Genomic DNA, 26,815 nt, shown 5'->3' on the forward strand with positions numbered 1-26,815 from the left:
AACAGAGAGATCAGAAATGGGATCTTTTAAGAGGGATTTTTAGGAAATCAGAGATGAAAAGTTTTGGGTGCTGGCAAAAGAAGGCACTGAAGTAGTACACTCAGTGGGGGAAGGTATCCAGTTGAGCGGGGAAAGCACTGAGGGATGGGCGAGGTTGGAGGGGCTGAGGTACGCACCTGTCAGGTAGGAGGGGCAGTTGAAGGAGGGGCTGCTTCACCTCTGGGAGGGGGGTGGGGATCCATGTGTTATGGTGCATAAATCCAGGTCAGGAGAGAACCATTCAGGCCAGAGATGGACAAAGGATGCTGGCCTGTAGTCCTCTGGATATGGTGGAGAGGTCTCAGAGTAGACACTGAAGTAAGTACCGAAGTGTTGGGATAGCTGGTTAAACTGCCCCAAATCCTTTTTTTTTTTTTTTTAAGAAAAATGCAGAGAATTAAGTAATAGCTGAGTCATTTCACTTTTTATTACTGTATTCATGGGTTTGGTTGTTTTTGAACTGTGAGTGTGTCCATGTGTATAGTAACAAATTCTCTTCCCCTAAATACCAGCTCATCTCTCCCAACACCCACAGCCTGGGCTCCTAGACCTGGCTCTGCTTTATGATCTCACGACTCCCTCCTCTTCCCCTCCACGAGTCCACTGGAGCCAGAATAATCACGGTAGTTGTGGATTCCCTGCAGAATGGACTGAGCTAGCAGTTTTCACTTCCAGGCTGATTTATGTTCACGCTGGAAAGAGCACAGATGCACTTATTAGCAAACACGAAGCCCAGGGCCTGGACAATTCTCTGGGCCTTCCGGGCAATGGTCCTCCTGCAACACAAGAGACCTGTTCCAGCATGTGTGTGTTTTCTGACCTCGCCATAGTAACAGAATAATTCTTACGGCTACTGGGAAATTGCTACCAAGAGGATGGAATCTCACCTATTTATGGTTTAGCACTTACTGACTTACACGCAGCAGCAATATACAAATACAGTTATTGTATAAAGCACAGAATGGAATTGGATGTGCTTCTTCAGTGGCTTCCAAGCTAAACAGATGAGGGTATTATTTCTTTGCCCCTTGAATGAGATTTCTACTTATCTCAGAATCTAGGTTGCCCTTGGCTTTTTTTTTTTTTTTTTTGAGGCCAAGGGGATAGTTCATTCATTGTTGTGTATTTCGCTAATGTGTTTTAGTCTAGGTTAAGCAAAGCCCACCCTCTGTAGGTTGCTGGGGTTCTTTTCTGTGGTGGCTGCCCCTGCCATTATATTTAGAATTGCTTTTCACCAAGTTAGGGAAATCTGTCCTGAATCAGGGTCATGGGTGTCTTAGGAAATATCTTACCAGCGTGTGTTACTTGAAATTCCGCCTGGCTTAGAATGGCCATTTGTCTCCTCCAACCAGTGGGCTCTATCCAGGACCTCTCGGCTGAAGGAAGGGAAGACCAGTTTTCTCTGTCTGTCTGTCTGTCTGCACCTCCCCGTCCAGCCTTGCAGCCTCCCTCCTTTCATGAAGCTGTGCCAGGAATGGATTTCAGCTGAAGACAAGGGTAGGGAATCAGGCTGGGTTGGCTGTTCATAAGTATTTTGGGAGGTTCAACATGTAGTATTCCTGCACTGGACAATTTCTTTTTTCTTTTTCTTTTGATATAATTTCAGATGTACAAGAAAGTTATAATAATAGGACAAAGAATTCTAACATACCTTTCCTCCAGACCCCCCCCCCACCCAAGTTAGCATTTTCTAAGTTCTATTTGTATGTTTGTACTTAGGCAGGTCTGTACAGACACACACTCTCACACTTTTTTTTCTAAGCAGTTTGAAAATCAAGACATCATGCCCCTTCACCTCTAAATGTATCAGTGTCTATGTCTTAAAAACAAAGATATTCTCTTATATAACCATACTGCAGTTATCAAAATTAGGAAATGAACATTCATCTACTACTACTGCCCAATCTACAGATCTGTATCAGATTTTGCAAGTTGTCCCAATTGTACCCTTTATAGGGAAAGAGAACCCAGATTCTTTGTCATGTTCATTGGTCACGTCTCTTTAGTCCCCTTTAATCTGTCTTTCTGCCTCCTGACTGACATTTCTGAAGAGCCTAGGACATGTATTTTGAATAGATCTATTTTTATTTATCTATTTATTTATGGCTGCGTTGGGTCTTTGGTGCTGCGCGCGGGCTTTCTCTAGTTGTGGCGAGCGGGGGCTGCTCTTCGTGCTTCTCATTGCATTGATTCCCTTGTTGCAGAGCACGGGCTCTAGGCGCGCGGGCTTCAGCAGTTGTGGCACGCGGGCTCAGTAGGAGCCTAGGACATTTTGTAGACTGTCCCCAGCTTGGATTTGCCTGATGCCCCCTCCATGATTAGACTCAGGTTTTGCATTTCTGGCAGGCATGTCAGGGAAGGGGTGTTGTGTTCTTCTCAGTGTATCCTCTCAGGAGACACAGGATGGCTATTTGTCTCATTCCTGGTGATCCTAGCTTTGATCACATGGTGAAGGAAGGTGATGTCTGCCAGGTTTCTCCACTGTAAAATCACTGTTTTTTCTTCTGTAGTTAATAAGTGTCTTGTGGGGAGATACTCTGAGACTGTGTAAATATTCTGTAACTACTCAAACTTTCACCCACCAGTTTTAGTATCCACCGATTCTTTCCTGAATGGGCTATTATGATGATGGTTACCAAATGGTGTTTTTCTAAATCCGTAATTCCCTCTGCATTTGTTAGTTGGATTTCCACCCTAAGCAAGAACTCTACCTTCTCCCACTTTTTCTTTTAATTTATAAAAGTATGGAATCATGGATTCTTATGTTATATATTGGGTTATAGTTCTTTACCCTCATGTAACTTTCTTGCTCAAATTGTCCCAGGTTCAGGCAGTGAGAGCCCTGCAACCTGCTCCTGGGTCCTTCGGTCCCACTCTCTTCATTCTTAGAGCACTTTCTTATGTTCTGGCTTAGAAAGATGCTCCACGCTCATCCTGCACTCTCCCTGCCCCAGCCCAAGAACCAGCCAGTTCTACAAGGAGACCTGGTTCTATTTAGAGGAGAATGGTTACACCACACACTTCTTCAGCTAAGAGGAAAAGAAAGAATGTGTATAGGAATCATCTTTTTTTTTCCCCTCTCAAAGTGTTATCATTTCTCCTAATGCCTTAATTTTCCCCATGGTTTTTTTAAGCATCTATTACATCTTGGATGTGGACAGTACAGAGATGAATGAGACGTGGAACCTACTCTCAAGTTGCTTTCAGCCTAGTGGCAGAAACAGACCAGTCAACATATAATTACAGCAGTGCGATAACCCCAGAGTTGCAGTGTGTCCCCATATGCAGAACACTGTGGGATCACAGAGGAGGAGGTTAAAGCTGATAAAGCTGCCTGAGCAACCCGATGGATCACTTGGAATGAATAGAATCTTCACATTTCAAAGGACCCAGGAGGCTGCCTGATGGAACCTCGGGCCATGGCAAAATGTCTTTTTTCTCCATTCATGAAACCAGAGTCAACATTCCATTGGGAGCTTTGATAATCTAGAGAAAGATTTTCATTTATATTGAGTTGAACTCTTAATTTTTAATAAATTCCCCCTCATTACTCCTAGTTAAACCCTGAAGCTAAGTAGAAGATTCGGAACTAATCCTCCGCGTACGTGGCGGGCGGGCCTTCGCATGGCTTGGGATAGTTGTCTTGCCCTGCAATGGGGACCTCTCGTTTCTTTGCTCTTGAGCTGATCGTGGTCAAGCCACGATTCACGTGGTCAGGACACAATTCAGTTGTCAGTACCCCTCTTACCGAGATTTCCCCATGTGGCTCATAACATTCTTCATGCAGGCAGAGAAAATGATGGGGCTGTGATCCTGCTGAGTTGGAACAGGTAGAGGTACCCCCTGTAGCCCAGAGGCCACATTTATGTCTTTGGTCACCAGGTCAGCTTTGGGCTGCCACTGAATTTGTAGTGAAGTAACACCTCCAGGGTTTCTTTGCATAAGCTACTGTTAATCCAGGTCTCTTCCGTTCTCCGTTGGTTTTACTGCTTGCCTGAACTGAAATACAAGGCTTCCTACTTATCCTTTCAGAATTTCATCTTGTTCGTTTCAGCCTGTTGTTCCAACTTATGGAGATTTTTTTTTTTTAAGTCCTGATTCCACTAATTAGCATATTGGTTCGTCCTCTCGACTTTATTTACTTTGCAAATTGGTGTATGTGCTTGGTCTCCTCTGCCCCTCAGGTTGTTGATTTAAGTGAAGGGAACCAGGGATAAGGCAGGAATTAAGGCATGTCCCCAGGCACATTGACCTTTGAGTGGGTACGGTATATCCCCCACCCCCCCCCACGCTGCGTGGCATGCAGCATCTTACCCCAACCAGGGATCGAACCTCGTGCCCCCTGTAGTGGGAGCGCAGAGTCTTAACCACTGGACTACCAGGGAATTCCCTGAGTGGGTACTTTAGGTAACGGCATCCTCCAGCTTTAAAATCAGGCAGACTTTATAAGACACTTTGCTACCCTAGATACAAAGAAATGATAAACTTTGGGATACGTTATTAAAATCAAAAAGTACCCTCTACTGCATTTCTCAGATCATTGAATCTAAGTGAAGCTGCTTTTCAGTTTATTTTATGTGAATTTTCTTACTGAACCTACAGCTAATTGCTAATTCCTCAGGACTTTTTTCTCCCCAGATGCTATTCAGCAACTGTCAACTCTGTTCTCAAACTGTGAGGAACTTGCAGTATATAATCTATAACATATCCTTTTAAATTTAATATATATATTTATATTTACTTTATCCAAAATGATGATACACATCACTCCTTCCCCTTCTCTTGTTTTATATTACTTCTGAGTGCTTTTTCACATTTAACATTGTATTTATTTGTTTGCAGTCTTTGCCCCACAAGAATGTAAGCTGAGACCTGTCTATTGTTGATTCTCTAGCATCAGGCACATAATAGATGTGCAGTAAATGTTCAGTTAATGTATGAATGAATGAATACATTTCTAGATTTATAGTTTCTGGAATCTGCCTTTTTTTTTCCTTAAAAGAAGTCAGGATAACGGGCCTACCGTACAGTTCTTTGCAACAGCAAAGAACTTTTATCCCCTTCTCTCCTGTATGAAGATATCCAAGTAAGAGAGTCCATTTTGAACTCTCCTCCCCCACCACTCCCAAGCAAAAAAAAAAAAGGGCGTGTGTATGAACTGGCAGTGTTCCATTACATAGCAGTCCTGATAGCCCATGATCTTAGAACAGTCCCTGGTACCTAAAGATTGAATGTAAATGTCAGATGTTCTGAAGTTCTCCTTGAGAAATAGACACTACAGAAAAACACAGTAGAGTGGCAAAGAACACAGACTCCACAGCCAGGCTACGGTTTTGTCATTTAGGCTGCAACCTCAGTTTTCCCTTCTTCAAAACGGGGATAAAAATAGCGCCCATCTCACTCAGGACTTCTCTGGTGGTCCAGTGGTTAAGACTTCACTTTCCAGTGCAGGGGGTGCAGGTTCAGTCCCTGGTCGGGGAGCTAAGATCCCACATGCCTCACAGCCAAAAAGCCAAAACATAAAACAGAAGCAATATTGTAACAAATTCCATAAAGGCTAACAATGGTCCACATCAAAAAAAATTAAAAAAAATAGCACCCATCTCATGGAATGTTATGAGCATTGAGGTGGCGTTGAACCCACAGGCCTTACCATGATGCCACACACAGCAAGTGATGACCTCCCTTAAGATGATTTTCATTTTAAAAAGCCTTGGGAAATAAAGGCGCGAAGGAGGAAATGAAGTAGCCCATAACCTCATCCCCTAGCAATTACCGTTGTAAAATTTTTTGATAGAAATCTTATGTATTTCCATATGCAGACCTATATAGGCTTTGTTCACTCAGCATCCTGTGTGATCATTTTCCCACGCCCGTAACTAGTTTCTTTTAAAAATGCCATTTTTTAACATCCTATGGAATGCTATGCACTGTAATTTATTTAGAGAGTACCTTGTTTCGCCACATTATTTCCATCTTTTTTTTTCTGTTATGAACACTGTGATGAATAATCTTATATCTCTTTGCATATCTTGGATTGTTTCCTGGAATGGGGGAATTGCTGAGTCAAAGGGCACGTGCATTTTTGAGGCTTTTGATACCCACTGCCAAATCGCGGTGCTCATCGAATCCCCCTCCAGCAGACTAGGGAGTCCCCGGGAGCCCTCCGGTTTGCTTCTCTCTGGCGATGCTGCATGGGTTATTCACGAGGGGGGGGGGCGGGCAACAGTTTCTGGCTGTCTCTGCTCTCTCTTTGTTTTTTTCTTCCCCTTTGTTTCCTTTCTTGGTTTTCTGCCAAACTGCCTCTTGTGAAAGGACCGCCTAATTAACCCTGTGCTAATTAACAATTTAAAATTACAGAGTGCGACTGTTCATGTTTAATTCTCCAGGAGCTGGCGCATCAGTGGAGCCCCCTCCCCTTCCAAGTAACTGCACCTCCCACCCCAGCTTCCCTGTAACTGTTGCGTGGAGCCCGGTTCTGTCTCCTTAAGGGAATGGGATAAAGCTGTCACATCACATCTTCTCAGTTGAAAGAGCGAGATGGGGGGGGGGGGGGGTGGGCGTGGCGCCCAGGATAACAGGGTGGAGTTTTATAATTTTAAACCATCTTTGAAAAATAAAGTCCGATATTGGCAAAGATGCAGGGGCTTTACAGATAGGTTCCAAGGAAACTATAACTTGTGGGAGAAGCAAGAGCAGGGGGCTCTCGATGAAGATGTTAGAACTTTTCTGTGCAAGAAGACTTCTCACAGGGCAGAGGGAGGCGCTCAGCAGAGAGTGCGAGGCTAGATCCCTCCCATATCTTCCCTTTAACTCTCTTACTGGAGAGGTGTGCTCAGTTGAAATCTAACTGAATTCTTAAAACCACACACACACAAAATATCCTTGCTGAGTACGACACTGGTGGTCATGAGTAGAGCACGTCTGTGTTTAAAGGGGATTTTGGGGTGTAAATGGCTGGAGGGAAGCAGGCTGCAGGAGGGGTTGCGGGTTTGTGCTGTGTGTGCTGGCCCTGGAGGTACTGGAGGAGTATGTGTGGGGGGGCAGAGCTGCACGTATGGGGGCTGTGAGAGCACCGGGACCCGCTGGATTCCCAGGCTGCCGTCCGTAACTGAAGATCATTGATTTTACGGGAAACCGTGTTTACAGACAGAGTGCCGATCGACCTGCTGAGTTGACTTCTGCCTCCTTAAGTAAGAACTATCTTTTTCTTATTGACTAGCTGATAAACAGAGTGAAAGGAGCTGCCGGCCGGGCAGGAGAGTGGGAGAGGGCCTGAGGTTCTGGAGCTGAAGGATGGGGCAGGGCTAAGAGATTTCTTCATCTCTGTGCTCTGGTCCCCTGTTGTCCACCCCCATCCCTGCGCTTCCCAGGGACTGGTGGGTGAGCCCAAGACTGACCCTGCCTGGTTACCTAGCAGTGCAGGCCCCAGGCATGGAGGAGCTGGTGGTCTGGTGAAGTTGTTGTAAAATAGAGAGTGTCTCACTCAAGCTTTAATAATGCACATCCCCTGGGCATTTGTATTAAAAATGCAGATTCTGATCTGAGAGTCTGCGCTTCTCACAGGCTCACTGGGTGAGCTCACTGGCCCTGAACCACACGTGACTTAGCAGAGTTGTAAGAGCTTCTGATTGCCCTGGCCAGCAAGCATTGAAAGGAAGTCCAGAACTGGTGCCTGAGGTCCAGAGTGGGATCCTTCTTTCCCACCAGCATCTCAGTGGGCTGTTGCCCCTGCCCCTGCAAATGAGTGGTCCCCTGTGTGTCCCCTCTCATGGGGCTAGCGTCACCACGACGGGTGCATCTGTCTTTGCCTATAAGGTCATCTTTTCTGACACCTTTTGCTGAGGAATAGAAAACAAAGTTAGGTGAGTTTTTAGAAGTCCCAGTCCCTTAGCTGGATGATTTGTGGAGGAGGAAGAAGAAGAGAGCAGAGCAAGAGAAACCCACCAATTAATTGGTAAATGCTTGCAGGTTTCTTAGCCCAGTCCAGGCTGGAGAGGAGATTGGCTTTGCTGTGGATACACAAGTCCCTGGTGAAGCATCAAAGCTGTTCCCCTTTATCAATCGTGGCCTCCCCTTCCCGCATGTTCCTGTAACTTACCAAGCATTTATGACATTGATTTTACGATCGGGCTGTTAACCCTCCCGCCCCTTCAGGCCTGCCAACCTTTTTGGCCTGAGCTGTCAATCAGATGTCATCCAGCCAATTATGTGCGTCCTTAGGAAGAGCCACCCTGGATTCTCACCTGTATCCCAGCTGAGCCTTGCGAGGAAGTCTCATCGCCCTTGCTGTTTGGTTTGGTGTGGTTATCTTTGTTTAAAGTCAATATGTCTTTTCTCAGGCACACGGAACCTTGTTGTAATGGAGTTTGAGGTTATATGCTGAGAGGTGGTGTGTGTTTGTGTGTTTTAAACAAAACGTGACACGTCCTTCCAGAGAGTTGTTTCTCCTGAGACTTCTGGTAAACCTGCCTTCCCCGTCTTTTCCCGAGGGGGAGCTATTCGCTCACTGTGCAGTCGAGAATCAAGCAATGAAAAAAGAGTGGGAAGATGGGGGTTGGTGGGGAGGGAGACCAAACGCAGCCAAAACCTTCATCCACTGTGTGTGAATGAGATGGTGGGTGGAGAAGCAGCCACGTGTTCTCCTGGAAGGAGGTGTGGCGGGAGGGTGGCCTGGGATTTGCAGCGAATGCTCAGGGCCTTGCGAGGCGCTGCGTTGCCTGTTGGAGCGGGGCCGGACGGAAGAAATACTCCTGTGATGTTGTTGCCACAGGAGCAGAGCGGTGGCGGGTGATCTGATGTCTCCCTCCCCAGGGACGCGAGGTCTCAGAGGGCAAATTCAGCTTAGTGGCACTTTGGAGTCGGAAACGGAAAAGCCCCAGGGCTGAAGGACAGCTGCTTTGGGTAGCGACTAATAACTAAGAGGCAGGTGTGGAACGGGGGCTGGCGGAGCCCAGCTGCCATCTCTGCTCGCCGCGAAGATCCTTGACAGCAGAACCACCCAGCCGGTGGTGAACGGGCTCATCCAGGCAGGGCGAGATCCTCTCCGCTGGCGGGGAAGTTGGCCCGTTGAGAGTCGGGGTGGCTCTTCTTAGAAACATCAAGCTCACGTTTTGCACCTACATATTTTGAGTCTGAAACCAGCTGAGTCACAAGCAAGGGTGTTCTGTGGGTTGTAGGGAGGGGATGGGAATTGGGAGATCCGCCTTTCTCGGCGCCCGGATGGCATTGGCCTCGTTTTTAGATTTAGGCCCTCAGTTTTACTGCTTATAAAATGGGACGATGTTTCCCAGGCTCGGAGAGGATGAATGCAGCCGTGGGCCCTTTTGGGGGCTTTGCAGAGCTTGTCCAGGCCTGCACGCTTGCCCTCGAGCCCTGTAGTCCTCAGCACTTTTCCGTGAACTTCTCAAACTAGAGATCGGGTCAGTACGAGCGACGGCACAACTTCGCCTCTAAATCAAATGGCGTATCCTCTCTCAGGTTCATGATTCTTCCTCGAGGGCTGCAAAGTCTTCCTCCTCCTGTCTGTCCGTCCCCGGCGTCCCCCTGCCCCCAGACAGTGCGGGCAGCCGGCGTGGCTTTGTGCTGCCATCTGCGTGCGGCAGGGCTGCTGTTCTGTGTCCTCGGCGGGGCCTGGCGAGTTGACGCCGTCCTCCTCCTCCCCTGTGGCTCATCGCCCGGCCCCGACTCTGACGCTGTGCTTGCAAAGAACCCAGATTCGAACCGGTCTCCAGGGGTAGAGCTGCCAACAGTCTGAAGACGAAGAGGGATTCTCCTGATGCCCCTTTCCCCACACCTCCACCCCCGCTTCTGCCACGCAACCTGGCCGTGACACCCAGGGGCGCTGCCCACCCTCTGCGCCTCGACGGGGTGGGGCGACGGCCGGGGTCCCCACTGCCCCGCGGTCTCTGTTGTGGGTGTGGACAGAAGCCTGTTAGAGCGCTCTGTGTGGGACCTTAGCCTCGGCCCTCCTAACCTCTTTCCTTTCTCTCTCTCTTCCCCCTCTCTCCCTCCTCTCCCCCTTGCCTCCGCCCTTCAGGTCCGATCCGTACTGGGTGCAATGAAAGCTCCACGCAGGCCTTACCATGGAAGGCTGTGACTCGCCTGTCGTCTCGGGGAAGGACAATGGGTGCGGTATCCCTCAGCACCAGCAATGGACTGAACTCAACAGCACCCACCTCCCCGACAAACCCAGTAGCATGGAGCAGTCCACAAGCGAGAACCACGGGCCCCTGGACGGCCTGAGGGCCCCCTTCAATGAGCGCCTCGCGGAGAGCACCGCCCCGGCCGGGCCCGCTGCCGAGCCCGCCGGCAAGGAGGTCAGCTGCAACGAGTGCCTGGCCTCCTTCGCCAGCCTCCAGACCTACATGGAGCATCACTGCCCCGGCGCGCGCCCCCCACCGCCCCTGAGGGAGGAGAGCGGGAGCGACAGCAGTGAGGAGGGGGACGAGGAGAGTGACGTGGAGAACCTGGCCGGGGAGATCGTGTACCAGCCGGACGGCTCGGCGTACATCGTCGAGAGCCTGAGCCAGCTGACCCCGGGCGGGGGCGTGGGTGCGGGTGCGGGTGGCAGTGGGCCCCTCCCGTCGCTCTTCCTGAACTCTCTCCCCGCCTCGGCGGGCAAGCCGGGGGACCCTTCCTGCGCTGCGCCCGTCTACCCACAGATCATCAACACTTTCCACATAGCCTCATCCTTCGGGAAATGGTTTGAGGGCCCAGACCAGGCTTTCCCGAATACCTCAGCCCTGACGGGGCTCAGCCCCGTCCTGCACAGCTTCCGCGTGTTTGACGTGCGACACAAAAGCAACAAGGATTATCTGAACAGTGACGGCTCTGCCAAGAGCTCCTGCGTATCCAAAGATGTTCCCAACAATGTGGACCTGTCCAGATTCGATGGCTTCGTGCTCTATGGCAAGAGGAAGCCCATCCTGATGTGTTTCTTGTGCAAACTCTCCTTCGGGTACGTCCGTTCGTTTGTGACCCATGCGGTGCACGACCATCGAATGACCCTGAGTGAAGATGAGCGGAAGCTTCTTAGCAACAAGAACATCTCCGCTATCATCCAAGGGATCGGCAAAGACAAGGAACCCCTTGTAAGTTTTCTGGAACCAAAAAACAAAAACTTTCAACTCCCTTTAGTTTCCACCGCTAACCTCATAGGCCCCGGACACAGTTTTTATGGTAAATTTAGTGGCATTCGAATGGAAGGGGAGGAGGCTCTCCCAGCCGGCCCTGCCGCCGGCCCCGAGCAGCCCCAGGCTGGTATCTTGACCCCCGGCGCCCTCTTGAACCTTGGCGGGCTCACCAGCTCGGTCCTGAAGACCCCCATTACCTCAGTCCCCCTGGGGCCTCTGGCCTCCAGTCCTACCAAATCCTCAGAGGGCAAGGACTCTGGGGCAGCAGAAGGAGAGAAGCGAGAAGTGGGCGATCCGGATTGCTTCTCCGAGAAGGCGGAGCCGGCCGAGGAGGAGGCCGAAGAGGAGGAGGACGAGGACGAGGAGGAGGTGGAGGACGAGGACGAGGACGACGAGGACGAGGAGGACGAGGGCTGCAAAGGGCTCTTTCCAAGCGAGTTGGACGAGGAGCTGGAGGACAGGCCCCCCGGGGAGTCTGGGGCCGCAGCAGGTAGTGGCAGCAAAAAGGACCTTGCTCTCTCAAACCAAAGCATTTCTAACTCCCCCTTAATGCCTACTGTGCTCCAGACCCTGTCGAGGGGCGCAGCTTCTACTAGTTCTAATTCCGCTTCTTCCTTTGTTGTCTTTGATGGTGCGAACAGGAGGAATCGTTTAAGCTTTAACGGTGAGGGCGTCAGGGCCAACGTGGCAGAGGGCGGCAGGAGGCTGGACTTTGCTGATGAAAGTGCCAATAAAGACAATGCCACAGCACCAGAACCAAATGAAAGCACAGAGGGGGACGATGGGGGCTTCGTCCCCCATCACCAGCATGCTGGCTCCCTCTGCGAGCTTGGGGTGGGGGAGTGCCCCTCGGGGAGTGGCGTGGAGTGCCCCAAATGCGACACGGTCCTGGGTTCCTCCCGCTCGCTGGGCGGCCACATGACTATGATGCATTCTCGCAACTCGTGCAAGACACTCAAGTGCCCCAAGTGCAACTGGCACTACAAGTACCAGCAGACGCTGGAGGCGCACATGAAGGAGAAGCACCCGGAGCCGGGGGGCTCCTGCGTCTACTGCAAGAGCGGGCAGCCCCACCCTCGGCTGGCCCGAGGCGAGAGCTACACGTGTGGTTACAAGCCTTTCCGCTGTGAGGTGTGTAACTACTCCACAACTACCAAAGGCAACCTCAGCATTCACATGCAGTCCGACAAGCATCTCAACAACATGCAGAACCTGCAGAACGGAGGGGGCGAGCAGGTCTTCAGCCACACGGCTGGGGCGGCGGCGGCGGCTGCCGCCGCGGCGGCCGCCGCGGCCAGCATCGGCAGCTCCTGTGGGGCCCCCTCGCCCACCAAACCAAAAACCAAGCCCACCTGGCGCTGCGAGGTGTGCGACTACGAGACCAACGTGGCCAGGAACCTCCGCATCCACATGACGAGCGAGAAGCACATGCACAACATGATGCTGCTGCAGCAGAACATGACCCAGATCCAGCACAGCCGCCACCTGGGCCTCGGCAGCCTGCCCTCGCCCGCCGAGGCCGAGCTCTACCAGTACTACCTGGCCCAGAACATGAGCCTGCCCAACCTGAAGGTGGACAGTGCCGCCCCCGACGCCCAGTTCGTGATGGGCGGATTCCAGCTGGACCCCGCCGGGCCCATGGCCGCCGTGACGCCCGCTCTAGGTGAGGCTTGACTCCGTGTGTGTCTGTTCTGAGGATGGGAGTTAAAGCGGGGGACGCTGCGAGTGGGCCGAGATCGTGTTGACTTGGTGGATTCTGTCGAGTCCGGTGGATCTGGGGGATCTTTATTTTCTCGAGAGTTGTTTTGTGCTCAACTTGAGCGTCCAGCCCTCACTCACGTCTTTTTCTCAAGAATCCCTTGAACTCTGTGTGAGCCTGTGGAAGATGGTTTGCGTTCAACAGAGACATGATTACACTCCGGCTCCACGGGCCGGGATTAAAATTTAAGTGTTTCCTCTAGTTTTTGGCTTCGGGTCAACTTTCCCTTCTGTTCCCATTCCCCCTTTCTCTGTCCCTTTCTCGATTTGAAAAATTGCCACAAGTCCCGTAAACTTTGGGGTTCCATTAAATATTTATTGAAATGTACAGGAAACGGTAGCTGGAGTTTTAAATAGGGACAGTCATCTCCGGAAGAGGAACTGGAAACCGTAGTGTGCCTTATTTAAATAAGCCAAGGCTGGTTCCGAGCTGTCTGGGAGCCACCCAGATACGTTTCTCAGAGCTCTCCAGTGTTTTCACCAGCACCTTGATGAAAGAGACGGGTTCTTTCTCTTTCTTACTTTGCATGAGTTGCCAGTGATCAGTATAGTTGGGAATTAGATGACCCTGGGGCACCGTGAGGAGTGGTGTGATAGATGAGAGATGACTAAATTCTAAAATTGTAGATTAAAGAAAGCCCAGTTTTAATATCAGATCCCGGTTAACGGAGCCTTTGTTGCCATGGAGAACATGGCTCCGTGTTAGAAGACATGGGTTGGCCGTTTTACCATTGGCTTAATAGAGCTAGAACGGGACCAAGAGGATGGGATTTGAATGCCAAAAGCCGTGACTCTATTTCTGTTTAATTTTTTAAAAAGTTTTTTATTCGAGTATAGTTGATTTACAGTGTTGTGTTAGTTTCAGGCGTACAGCAAAGTGAATCAGTTGTACATATGTTCACTCTTTTTTTTTTTAAGATTCTTTTCCCATTGACAGAGTATTGAGTAGAGTTCCCTGTGCTGTATACTAGGTCTTCATTAGTTATCTATTTTATATCTAGTAGTGTGTATACGTCAATCGCAATCTCCCAGTTTATCCCTTCCTACCCCCTCACCCCCCACCCCTGCACCCCCTGGTAACCGTAAGTGTGTTGTCTACATCCGTGACTCTACTTCTGTTTTGTAAATAAGTTCATTTGTACCTTTTCCTTAGGTTCCACACATAGGCGATACCATATGATATTTGTCTTTCTGTGTCTGACTTACTTCACTCAGTATGACAATCTCTAGGTCCATCCATGTTGCTGCAGAAGCCATGACTCCTTATGTACAAAGAATCATGACCATTTCTGGGGGAGAGCTTCTGTAGCAAGAAAATGTACAAACCAGTTTCGTGAGGACCAGTGTGATGGTTGGGCCCCTCCCGCCCCCACTGTGTGTGCCTCGGACACGCACTGCCTGGTCGTCATTCCCTGATCCTGCTAACCTCTTGAGACCAGCAGTGATGTCCTGAATGAAACAGGATACCCTTCCTGACACGGGAGCGAGTTGTTCTCGGCCACAAAGCGTGAGCAGGTGCCTTTATCCTAGGATGGCTTAGGTTCATGCCAGAGGGCTAAACCTCCCCAGTAGGCACGTCTTTATTTGTGTGGTGTTGCAGTGCTAATTGCTGCTGATGAGTGATATTTCACAGCATTTAATTTGTTGTTCCTACCATGCATTTAAATTTGAATCCTTGCTACTTTAATCTTGTTTTCTGTTTTGGAACATTGACCTGTTGATCTTTTCTTACCACACAATTTGAAGATGTTTTACCCACTGGTTAATCATCATGGATGCATAGGGCTCAGTCATCTTATTCGTCCCCAGAGTGAACCACAGGGGATGCACACCTGGGGGTGGCTTCAGTACTCGAAGACTTTTCACTTTTTAAAGCCTATGGGAATTGGGGTTTTCTCGTCTAGAGATTTAAAATCTTGGGGAGGCAGATCTTGGAGTAAATCAAAGATAATGTAAGTGGAATGAAGACACAGAAAATGGATGGGTTCATACTGGGTCACAATGAAGACTTTTTAATTACCTTGAGAACCAGTAATCCTGACTAAGACTTGAATTGAGTGGTAGAGAAATAGTTTGCTTCTAACACCTGCTGTCTGTGAGTCTGCGGGGCATCGTGCATTCCGGGCAGATGGCAGGTGCACATACATAGAGGATCCAGACTTCATTTCTTAAAGAGAATAGAGTAATAGAGCGCTTCCTTCTGAAGACCTTATCCAGGTAGCCAAGGAGGGCCCTGAGTTTCCAGTGTCGCTGCCTGTCAGCCGAGGTGAGTCTCTGGAGACCTCCTGTGCCTGCCTTAAGCCACCAGAGCCGTCGAGGCGGAGTGAGGGTGACAGATACTTTATGCCGGAAGCCGGCGTGGGTATGATAGGACGTATCCACTTGGACCCACAATTTAAGTCGCACGACCTCTGTAGAAGCCAACGTGTGCAAATGAAAAGAGCGTAACTTTCAGTTCTGTCTGCAGCTCAGCTGATTCTTCCTTAGGCTGTCTATGAGAAGGCTGTGGGCGTTATTAGGTATTACTGGGCTCTACAGCGGGGAGGTAGTGTTTGTGAACTACACTCTTGCTTACACAGTTGATGTTCTCATACTGCCTTGGACAGAAACTCCTCCTTCCTGTTATCAGACAGATGCTGATCTGGGGGTGCGTTCTTCCTAGAGGCCTTCAGGGAAAAGTTCCGCACCCTCGCTCTGGTCTGGTTGAATTTGCCTCCATTTGTAGACCAGATATTAGGCCTGAGGCCAGATGAACATCCTCCCAGACATTCCTTTGGACTACAGTTGAGCCCAGCACCGAAAACTGGGTAGCTTGCCAAGGCGTCTACAAGCTTCCCGAGTAGCCAGCCAGCCACAGGACACCTACATGAGCTTTAAGAGCTCCTCTGATTCTGCTTTTGTTTTTTCGTGTGTGTTTTTTCGGTACGCAGGCCACTCACTGCCGTGGCCTCTCCCGTTGCGGAGCACAGGCTCTGGACGCGCAGGCTCAGCGGCCATGGTTCACGGGCCTAGCCGCTCCGCGGCACGTGGGATCCTCCCGGACCGGGGCACGAACCCATGTCCCCTGCATCGGCAGGCGGACTCCCAACCACTGCGCCACCAGGGAAGCCCTGATTCTGCTTTTGATTGTAGAAGGTGTCTTTTAATCCCTCTGCCTCTCTGAGGGTGTGCTCGTGGGCGGGACTCAGGTGCCAGGGTGTCAGCTTCCAGCCTTAAAGTCAGGTGTGTGGGGACATGGGGCCCATTCCTCTCCAAGACCATCTGTCCGGCATGATTCATGAGTAGGCACCCGCTAAGTTCTCAGTGTGGGCGCTCTCCTCCCACCTGCCTGAGAATTGGGTGAGGTTCCTCTATTTCTCGGCGGCTGAATTAGTTCCTTGCAGCCCTATGGATTTGTAGAATTCCAGACCCTAGGGGTGTCTCTCCAGGGTATAGTTCTCAAGGGAGTTTTGGCTTGCCTGTCGCCCACATCTCACTGCTTCTCTGCTTCTGTCTTTGATTTGCATTTCATTTTAAGAGCTTGGGATGGCAACAGGGACCTATTTCCTCTGTGTGTTCCGAGGACTTCTCATTTTCACTCAGGCCTCCAGCCAGTGACAGCTGCATTTCTCTTTAGAGCGATATGGATGTGCTGAGGTTACATTTAAAAAGTGGAAAAGATCTGATGCTTCAGGTGGTCGGCATCAGAAACAAAGATGTGTTTGCTCCTTGTCCTACCCTCCGGGCAGTTTCCGCTTTCACTGAACACCGCACATGTTTCATGGATGCTGTCTGGCCTTCGTCCCCATCGAGGGATGGAGCTTTTAGGCTTTTTTCCCCTATCTCTTTTTCTCTCTTGTCCTAAAAAGAGTGTCACAGTTATGGCTCCTCTCACCAGGGGAGATGGCAAGAGAGAAGACAAGCAGAAAGCTTCCCCGGTCTTCTGACCTGCGTGCGCACAAGATTTCTGTGTCTCGCTGGACTGTCCACAGGCTTCAGATGCAGCCACTCTGCTCAGTCAGGCCTGTACTGAGCTGCTCGCTCGAAGTGCCTTGTGTAGCATAAATAAGAAGATCTTTTTTTTTTTAAAATAATAACGTCTTTTCCTTGATTAGCCACTAACTTGGATTCTAATCAGTCATTAAAAAAAAAAAAATAACCTCAGCCCAACCACATGTAGAAGGTCAAGTTTAAATATCAGTTGGGGAGTGACAGGGGCAGACGTAATAGCTCAAGCGTGCGTATGTTTAGGGGAGAGGCAAAAAACAGAAGCCGAGGCTCAGCATTCTGCTTGACTGTTCGCTTCTAGGTAACGGAGGGAAGGCTGCTCTTTCCAGGCCTTTCCCGTGGCATAAATAAGAGCTCAAAGTATTAATTTACCGCTGGTGAATGAGAGCCGGTCCCTGGTTTACGCAGGGCAGCGATGGACTGAAAAAGAGCAGGGGTGGAGAGGGAGGAACACAGCTTCCTCAGGCCCTTTTTTTCAGGGCTGTGAGCGGACCTCTGCGTTTCACTGTCCATCTTGATCCAACTTCTCAAACCTGTAACATTTTGGCTGCTTTGTACCTTGTCTGGCACATCAGACATTTGAGCCTCTGAGCAGGGGCCTGTGTACCCTCTAGAGGTTCAGCAAGGAGAAGCCTGGACCCTTGTCCTAAAGAGGCTACACCCTGATGGGGACACTGGCCAACACGTGGCTCTGTATGTGGCAGACATACGCCAAAGGAGAATGCGACATGTCCCATGTAGGGGGCTCATGGAACGGAAATGATCGTATCTTGGGGAGGTGTGGGAGGAGCCAGCGCCATTGACAGGCAGGTAGGCTACTGACCAGTGGGGTGTGACAAGGAATAGGGAGATCATTCCCGAAATCTCAGATTTAGAGCTGTGCTGTCCAATACAGTAGCCACTAACCTAAATGTAAATGAATTAAAAAAAAAAAAACCTAAAAATTCAGTTCTTCAGTTATACCTTAGCCATATTTCAGTTGTCCAGTAGCTACACGTGACCAGTGGTTTGCACATTGGACAGTGCAGATACAAAATGTTTCCATCTTCGCAGAAAGTTCCTGTTAGATAGCACTGCTTGAGGTAAATTCTGCGCCCACTTCTGATTCACCATGAAGGCGTGCTGTCTTAGAATGCAGCTATAACTCATCTCCAACATTTCGGGGACGGGAGTTTCAGATTCTGTTATGTCCAGTGAATGATGCTTTTATTTCTGTCTTTTCTTGGGTCTGAGCGAGGAGCTGAATTGAAATATTCAAGCGATTAAGCGGTTCCTACATTCTTCTAGGGGCGTTCTTTTCCAAAAGAAGAAACAAACAAACAAACATACAGCCTTCCACACATTTCAGAATGTCCATAGGAAAGATGCGAACACATCAAGTTGATTTTTGTTGTAGTTTTTCCCGGTTAGTAGCACCTTGCAGTGCTTGAAGTGGGATCTTTTTTCTGCTGGAACCTGGGTGGAGGGTGGGGGAGGGCCCATGGTGCCTCACTTAGGGCTGCCGCTGTGAGCCTGGCCTCTGATTCTCTGCCCCTCTCCTTCCCTGCAGTGGGCGGTGAGATCCCCCTAGACATGCGGCTCGGGGGCGGGCAGCTGGTGTCAGAGGAGCTGATGAACCTGGGCGAGAGCTTCATCCAGACCAACGACCCGTCGCTGAAGCTCTTCCAGTGTGCCGTCTGCAACAAGTTCACCACGGACACCCTGGACCTGCTGGGGCTGCACATGAACGTGGAGCGCAGCCTCCCTGAGGACGAGTGGAAGGCCGTGATGGGGGACTCGTACCAGTGCAAGCTCTGCCGCTACAACACCCAGCTCAAGGCCAACTTCCAGCTGCACTGCAAGACAGACAAGCACGTGCAGAAGTACCAGCTGGTGGCCCACATCAAGGAGGGCGGCAAAGCCAACGAGTGGCGGCTCAAGTGCGTGGCCATCGGCAACCCTGTCCACCTCAAGTGCAACGCCTGCGACTATTACACCAATAGCTTGGAGAAGCTGCGGCTGCACACGGTCAACTCCAGGCACGAGGCCAGCCTGAAGCTGTACAAGGTAAGGCCCAGGCTGTCTCTGGAACGGAGTGGTTTGGATCCCTGGGTGATGGGGAGGGCTGGGGGCGGACACACAGAGAGGGGCTGGGGGCTGGCTGGCGCCCTGGCGTGGGGAGGGGAGCTGGCCGCCTGGTGGTGGGCTTCAGCTGGGAACTGCAGGGTCTGTGTGTGGGGTGCCTCATTTGGGGGGCAGGTTGTGTTTCCAGCGGCCCAATACTGCACATTGTTTCCTTTACCCTCCCACTGTCTTTAGAACTGACTTTTTTCCTATCCCACATTTGCTATTTCCCTAGTTCTGGCTTTGCCGTTGTTCTCCTGTGTTTCCCCTCTCTCCTGCAGGCTTTCTGTTCTCCTTTTCCATCTGGTTATTTCCCCCCTTTTTAGTCTCTTCTCCCCGGATGCCCCCTGGGGTTCTTTGTTTATTTGTTCGTTCGTTTGTTCATTCATTCATTTATTCAACAGGTACACATTAATCCCCAACCATGTACCAGGCCCTGTTCCGGGCCTACGTCCATGCACGAGGTAGACAAAACGTCCCTGCCCTCCTAGAGCTCCCGTTCTTTTTGGGGGCGGGGGGATGGATGATGAACGCAATGGATAAATTAGACGGTAGGCCAGAAGGTAGTGAATGCTATGGGGAAAAACAGGGTCGGGTGAGGGGCCCCTTTGTTCTTTCTCGCTCTGCTTCCGTGTTCTACACCTCCTTTCTCTTCCTCATGTTTCAATTTTCCTTCTTCTTGCCGGGCTTCTCCCGTCCTCCACCTCTTACTCTGTCCTGCCTGCTTCTTCCTTCCTTCCCTCCCGTCCCTCCTTCCTCACCCCTCGCTGCCCCCTCCATTCCTTTTCTCAGTCCGCAGACAGTAACAAGGAGGAGGTGCTCGGCTACTGTAAATAGTCCTTTCACTGGCATGGCAGAATCGCTCCAGACGCTTCTATTGATTTTCACTGGACTTAAAGCCTCACCTTTTTCTCTAATCATCTCATAATGGCTTTAGTATGAACAATCAGGTACAAATCGCCGTAAATCTGCCCAGCCTCCCTCTCCGTCCCTTCCACGCCCTCTCCCTCTCTTTCCGTTTCCCTCCCTTTTATTGTCAGTCTCGCTTCTTTCCTTTCACACCGTTTCCCACATCTTTGGGCCAGCGAGCGCCACGTTTCTCCTGACCCTGAGCTGCTTTCATCCCCTTTCTGCTCATGATGATTTTAAATGGAGACTCCAAGTAAGGAAGACTCTCATCCTCTCCCCGTATCGGCCTCTGCCGAGATTGATAAGTGTGATTCATTTTACCGTCGCTCGTTCTCAGCTTGTCAAGAGACCTGGGTAACAGGGATGAGAGACCATTTTAGGGAAAGGAGGAGAAAGCAGGCACGAGGTAGTGGGAATAGAATGTTCTGGAATTGGCTGCTGACTCTGGCACGGATGGGCTCAAGCGTTGCAGAGGGCAGGGTCTGGGCACCCCCACCCCTTGCCCTCTGTGAGCAGGACCCTCCCTGGATGGCTTCACCGTGTGCCACCCTCCTCGCCATCGCTTTAAATCGGAGGTTTTCATTGGCCACAGGGTGGTGCCGGTGTGGTCAGGAAAACCTGATGGAGAAACCGGAGGAAAAGAGTTTCTAAAGGACCCAACTGAGTGCAGTTAGTGCAGAGGACCCGGTGTGGCCCCGGAAGGTCATATGCAGCTTTGCTGGAGGTTGTTTAGAGGCAGCACGAAGCTGGCCTCTTCCACCTGAGGAAGAACATTGCCTTTTAGATGATAAAATGTGTGCGGTGGTGATTAGCTCTTCATGCTGTGGCCTCCAGTAAGAGTGGACCAGCCCTTGGATTTGCTTCTGAAGGGCCTGGAACCTGGAGGATTCGCTAAGCACATACCTTTTTGGTCCCCGGACCTCGTGCACTGGTCACGCCTAGAGGGTCGGGCTGTGGTGGTTTCCAGGGTGGATGTGAGGGAAGCAGTTTGAGTGTTTCCGTCTGTGCTTTGCTGAACTAGCTCTGGTTGCTCATCCCCTGCCTTAGTTTCCTCATTTTATTTATATATATGTATGTATGTATTTGTGTGTGTTTTTGAAGATGGAGCAAACTCCTGCCCCGAAAAGGCAGCATAGTAGAAGCATAAGTACTGGGGTGCAGGGTAGAACGTGGGAACCAGCGCTTAGAGGGGAGGTGCCCAGGCAGTGCGTTTGGCCGGCGCATCTTAGGGGTGACCTCCACCCACATTCGGGGCCGAATCCCCCGTGTCAGGAGCTGAAGGTCGTCAGTCTGGTCTCATGGGGTGACGAGCGTCCCCGTGACTGCTGTGGGGGTGGGGAGTTCTCCCCCCCACTCCTGGATGTGACCCAGAAACTTAGCATCGCAGTGCCTGCCCCGGGCCTTTCTGTCCCACAGCGTGGCTGAGATAAACTCCTCTTGCCCCCGAGGGGGGTCCCTCTCACAGGGTCTTGTGAGTCCTCGGATTTGGGGTGGGGCTTGGAGGTGTTTGAGAGTCAGTTTTTCTCTAGGCCCTGGTGTGGCCTGTGGTAAATGGAGATTGATTGCATGTTATTTTTCCTCTTGCTAATGTAATCCATTAGCCCAGCACATGCATAATCAGTTTAGAGCACAGTTAACTGGATATAATCGAGTTCTTTACTGTCTGCTAGAGAAACAGCTCCAGATGCTGCTGACCGGGAGGGCACCCGGCTTCTCCCACACGGCCCTCCGCACTAACCCCTTCCCCAAGACCGACCCTAGCCCCCGCCCCACTCCCACGCCACCCACCCCATCTTGGTCCCCTGGCAAATTACTCACGATCGGTCGGCGAGAGACCCACACTTGCTTTCTGTTGCATCTGCTGAAGTGGTCGTGATGCATCAGACTTCCTCGTCGGACTCCCAGCCTCTCTTTGCCTTCCTCTTCCTTTGGCATGCTGAAGGAGACAGAGCAGCGGTCTCGGGAGATGCAAGCAGAAGTGTAGCTTTCCAGTCTGTCCTTGGACCACACACTGGTCCAGAGTCATTTCTCTCGGTGTCATAAATCCTGGCACGTATGTTGCTGGATTAGGACTGAGCTGTCTGAAAGCATGAGATAATTCCTAATCTGGACACAAGAGAGGGTTGGGCTAACCTGCAAAAAGGAGAAACTAGCGATACTCTCTCTTGGCTGGCTGGAATTGTCTAGTTTGGCTTATTGTGTGAGAGCAATTTTTAAATCGAGATTAACGTTCATCGAATTCTTCCTCCCTGCCTCCTGGAAGTGAAGGAAAGTGGGGGTCAGCTGGGGAGCCCCAGGCATCAGATGGAAGCTGTTTCCTTTTTTCTTTGCTCCCAGGTTACTTTTCTGAAGTGCTCGTGATTAAATTCCTTGAGTCTTTTTATTGGGTCTTAAATAGCCGTGGCTCTGGTCCAGCCCCCAGTGCTCGTACGTCCAGACCCTCACAGCTGCTGTTATGGGCACTGTGATAGATTGACACAGAGACACAGCGGGAAGGCCAGGGGCCCCAGTCAGTCTTAGAGGCTGAGCTCTTGGTTTTTTGCTTATAGTGATTCATCTGAGCCGGAATGGAAGTGTGTTGTGGGAAGGGTACTCGTCTCTCATTAGGGCTTGAGATCCAGAACGAGAATTCCTCCCCTTACTGCTTTCCCACAGAGATGTTTCACTCTTCTCCTAGAGGACCTGCTCCCAGGCCCCAGTCTCCCACTCCTTCCCCACACAGAGATGCGGGGTGTCCTTGCTTGTCTTAAGTAGGGGGGCAGCAGGTACTGCTAGCGACTGCCCTCCCCTCTCCTCCATGCTAGCGCAGATCCTGAGTCACTTTGTGGGTTCAGAGCTAGTGGGAGCTCTTCTGTGTTTATCTGGACTTGCCTGCTGTGTGGCTTCCCTGGTGAGCTCTCTGAAATCTGTAGTGTTTTCCGCTTGGGGGAGGAGGGTGCAGAAAGGGCAGTTGGAGATCGGTGCACACCTGCCAACTATTAGACTCTGTTTTTCACTTTGATGTTTTTCTTCACCTGAGAGTCATTGGGATGGAAATCCATCAACTTGAGCAGAGAGATTAAGACCCCCACCAGAATCTATTACTCAAACAGTTCCCAGCTGAGTTTTCTTTGATTGGGCCCAGCCCAAAAGTTTCATATTAATCTTAAATTATACACAAAGAAGGTTGTCTACCACAGGGTTGGGTCTGGGCCCCATGTGAGCTGCATCGGGCCAGCTAGGCAAACCGAGGGGGAGATGCCAGATCTGTTCGGTTTCAAGTAGGAGGTAGAGTATGACACCAACTGACTGAACGATACTCACCCAAATTCTCCACGTAGTGGGCTTTGATGCTTGCCATGCTGTTGGGATTACTCGAGGTAGAATGAAGGAAGAAAGCCTCTGTCAGACTCTGCATTACTCTAGCATCCATCTTCTCAGTTCTTTCCCTGACGGGGTTCACTCTCCCAGCAGGGCAGTAAATTCACCACAGGATGGATGGACAGATTGGAAGATGTACAACAAGTCAGAGGTTTGGTTTGCAGTTTGCATTCTTCATGCTCCTTTATGGGTGCGCGGGGTGGGGGTCTTAGGCACACATCTGCACGCTTCATGCCCACAGATGGTGACCGGCAGCCTTTGTGTTGCTTGGAAAGCAAAAAGCTGTCCCTCTTCTCTCCTCCCTCCTCCTTCCTCGTCCTCTCCACCCTGATGTGGCTTCATGTTTGAAGCCCTGGTACAGGTGCCATCTGCTTTCCATCGTCACTCTGGAGCCAGTTCCCTCAAACCTTGCTTTCTCATTAGGTCGACTTTTTTCTAAGTGCATACTTATGCCTTCTTCTCTCCATACCTTGGTGCTTTCAATCAAAAATGAAAGGCAGGGAGTGTTTTCCTGTGGTTAATTTAGAAGGTGTGAAGGGCCAGATGTTTTGGTAAATTTGAGCACCTTTCGCCTTCATGCCCTCCATCTCCTGGAGCAGCTGGGTGTCTGAAGTTCATTTCCCTCACTTGATGGCTGGGCTCGCGGGATGGGGAGCTTCTGGGGCTGGGCTGGGAGACTGCATGCACATGGGCCCTATGGTCACCACTGGAGAGCCCGGGGTGGGGCTCTGGCGGTGTTTCTGGCAACATGATAACTTCAAGGGGACTCTAAGAAGGTTGAAAAGTCAAATCTTTTTTGGAGGCAGGGCTTGTGTTGGGACAGATTTAATCCTTCACTGCTGTATGAATTATGGCCAACATATGATATAGGAACGTGTGGCCAACGTGTGGCCAATGGGTGCAGTGTGAAAGATCGGCACCTCAGTGCAGTCTTGCCCTCCTTCCAGAACTATCCCACCCACCTTCACCTGAATCCCTCTAGTGGGTGTCATTTCATTCAACACATTCATTCAGCTGATTGGCTTTAAGCACAAGCTTTGCCTAGATCCCTCAGGTTACTGGATTATACACACCTTCATGTCAAGAAGGTTGGGTCATTGTTACCTTTTGGCTCCCTGCTTTAGATACCAGATAATGGAATTGAAATCTTATTAGATGAGCCTGTTTTTTTTTAAAGTCCAGTAGTAAATATGCTACCTGTTGAAAAACCAGTTTCATAACCATTAACCATAACACTTTCCCCTTTTTTCCAAATGCTCTTAGTATTTTTATTTTCTCTTTTTTTTTTCCCCTGCATCCTTTTTGTGGATGGTAAAGAATTGATCAGACCCCTTTAGATTATTATTGTATTCTTAATTATTTCTTCAAGACTGGCATCCCATGTTTACCTCAAGTGTAAGCTAATAATAAAATGTGGCTTCCTTATTTTTATGGTAGAAATTATTAGTATGAGTAATGTGTGTTCACTGTAGAAAATTTGAAAAATCCAGGGAAGTATGAGAAAATAATCATCAGCCTAAACCCCATCATATGACAACATATTTTTCTTTCTTTCTTTTTGCATAACACAAGATGCATAAGTCATCTTACAAAATTGGAATTATGCTGCATGTATATAGTATTACACCTCAGCCCTTATATCTTTAAGTATTTTTCAGTACTTTTTAAAATGGAAGTCTTTTTTCTACTCTCCAGCTCCGCTCTCCAGAAACAAATCACTGTTATTTAGATTATCTCCTTTTGGTTTTTTCTTTCCTGTGCTTACACTGATAGAAATAATGTGTGCATGTGTGTACACATACATACTGTTCACTTAAGAAATCTTTATAGACACATGCTATGCTTTTGCCTTGCTTTCCTCATATAGCTTTTTATCCTGAAAATCATTTCAGGTTATTATGTATTGATCTAGCTCACTCTTTTTAGTGGCTACATAGTTTTCCATTTATTGACCAGGTCCTCACTGATGTACATTTATGTTATCTGCAGTTTTGATCTTACGGACAGTGAGGTGTAGGGAACAGCTGTGTTCATACATGTCTCTACACTTGAGCTGTTCCAAAAAGTGGGCCTGCTGGATTCCAGGGTGTCATGCCTGTAGACAGAGTACTTTCTAATGGCCCTTCAGAAAGAAGACTCTGTCAGAATATTATTCACATTGTTAAGAACATTTTAAATATTATTAAGTTTTAAGTATTTTAACTATTTTAAACATTTCAAGTTTTATTAAGAACATTTTATCCCCTCCCTGTATTAGGTGATGCTCAAACCCCTGCATGGTGACCGACACTACGTTATTTTTTTTGTTTTCATCAGGTTGACAAATTTGTTCCAATGTGGGTCTCTTTAATTGTTAGATAGGGTGAACGTTTTTTCATGCATTTATTGGCTGTTTGAATTTTTTCCTTTTAATATTTATTTATTTATTTTTGCTGCATTGGGTCTTCGTTGCTGTGTGCGGGCTTTCTCTAGTTGAGGCAAGCGAGGGCTACTCTTCGTTGCGGTGCGTGGGCTTCTCATTGCGGTGGCTTCTCTTGTTGCGGAGCACGGGCTCTAGGTGCGTGGGCTCAGTAGTTGTGGCTCGTGGGCTCTAGAGCGCAGGCTCAGAGTCGTGGTGCACAGGCTTAGTTGCTCCACGGCATGTGGGATCTTCCTGGACCAGGGCTCGAACCCGTGTCCCCTGCATTGGCAGGCGGATTCTTAACCACCGAGCCACCAGGGAAGTCCTGAATTTTTTTAAAAATAAATTTATTTATTTATTTTTGGCTGCGTTGGGTCTTCATTGCTGCGGGTGGGCTTTCTCTAGTTGCGGCTAGCAGGGGCTACGCTTCGTTACAGTGTGCGGGCTTCTTATTGCGGTGGCTTCTCCTGTTGCAGAGCAGGGCTCTAGGCGCGTGGACTCAGTAGTTGTGGCGCACAGGCCTAGTTGCTCTGTGATATGTGGGATCCTCCCAGACCAGGGCTCAAACCCGTGTCCCCTGCATTGGCAGGCGATTCTCAACCACTGCGCCACCAGGGAAGCCCATCCTGGATTTTTAAAGAATATTTATTTATTTGGCTGTGCCGGGTGTTAGTTGTGGCACGTGGGATCTTCGTTGCGGCATGCGGGATCTTTAGTTGTGGCATGTGGGATCTAGTTCCCTGACCAGGGATCTAACCTGGGCCCCTTGCATTGGGAGCCCGGAGTCTTAACTGCTGGACCACCAGCAAAATCCCTTGGCTGTTTGAATTTCTTTAGTGGCTTTCCTTTTCATAGCCTTTGCCCTGTATTCATTCATTCATTCAGTTCATTCATTCATTTGGGGGTTTGGTCTTTTTTGTGATTGGTTTGCAAGAGCTCTTGGTTTATCAGGGCCAGTGGTCCCTGCTGTGCTGTGGATGCTGCAGAAATTTCTCCGAGTCTTATTCATCTTTCACTTAGCGTATGATGTGCTTCAGCCTACAGAAACTTTTTCGTTTGTATGTTGTCCAATGTGCATGTCTGTTTCTTTATCCTTCTTACTCTTCTCTTTTTCCAGGGAGGC

General features: G+C 49.6%; 1 protein-coding gene across 2 annotated transcripts in view; it reads left to right on the forward strand.

Moving 5' to 3' along the window:
- ZFHX3 (zinc finger homeobox 3) overlaps nt 1–26,815 on the forward strand; it is a 252,158-nt gene that overhangs the window by 75,677 nt on the left and 149,666 nt on the right. Inside the window, exons 2-3 of one of the 2 annotated variants that reach the window (XM_060288472.1) lie at nt 10,079–12,837; nt 18,469–18,965. In XM_060288472.1, the coding sequence (XP_060144455.1) occupies nt 10,125–12,837; nt 18,469–18,965 (3,210 nt within the window). In that variant the 5' untranslated portion in view covers nt 10,079–10,124. Of the gene's footprint in view, nt 1–10,078; nt 12,838–18,468; nt 18,966–26,815 lie in introns of those variants that run through there. The other variant, XM_060288473.1, reaches the window with a different exon arrangement.

This window comes from Globicephala melas, chromosome 19, assembly GCF_963455315.2.
Source record: "Globicephala melas chromosome 19, mGloMel1.2, whole genome shotgun sequence".
Lineage (NCBI taxonomy): Eukaryota > Metazoa > Chordata > Mammalia > Artiodactyla > Delphinidae > Globicephala > Globicephala melas.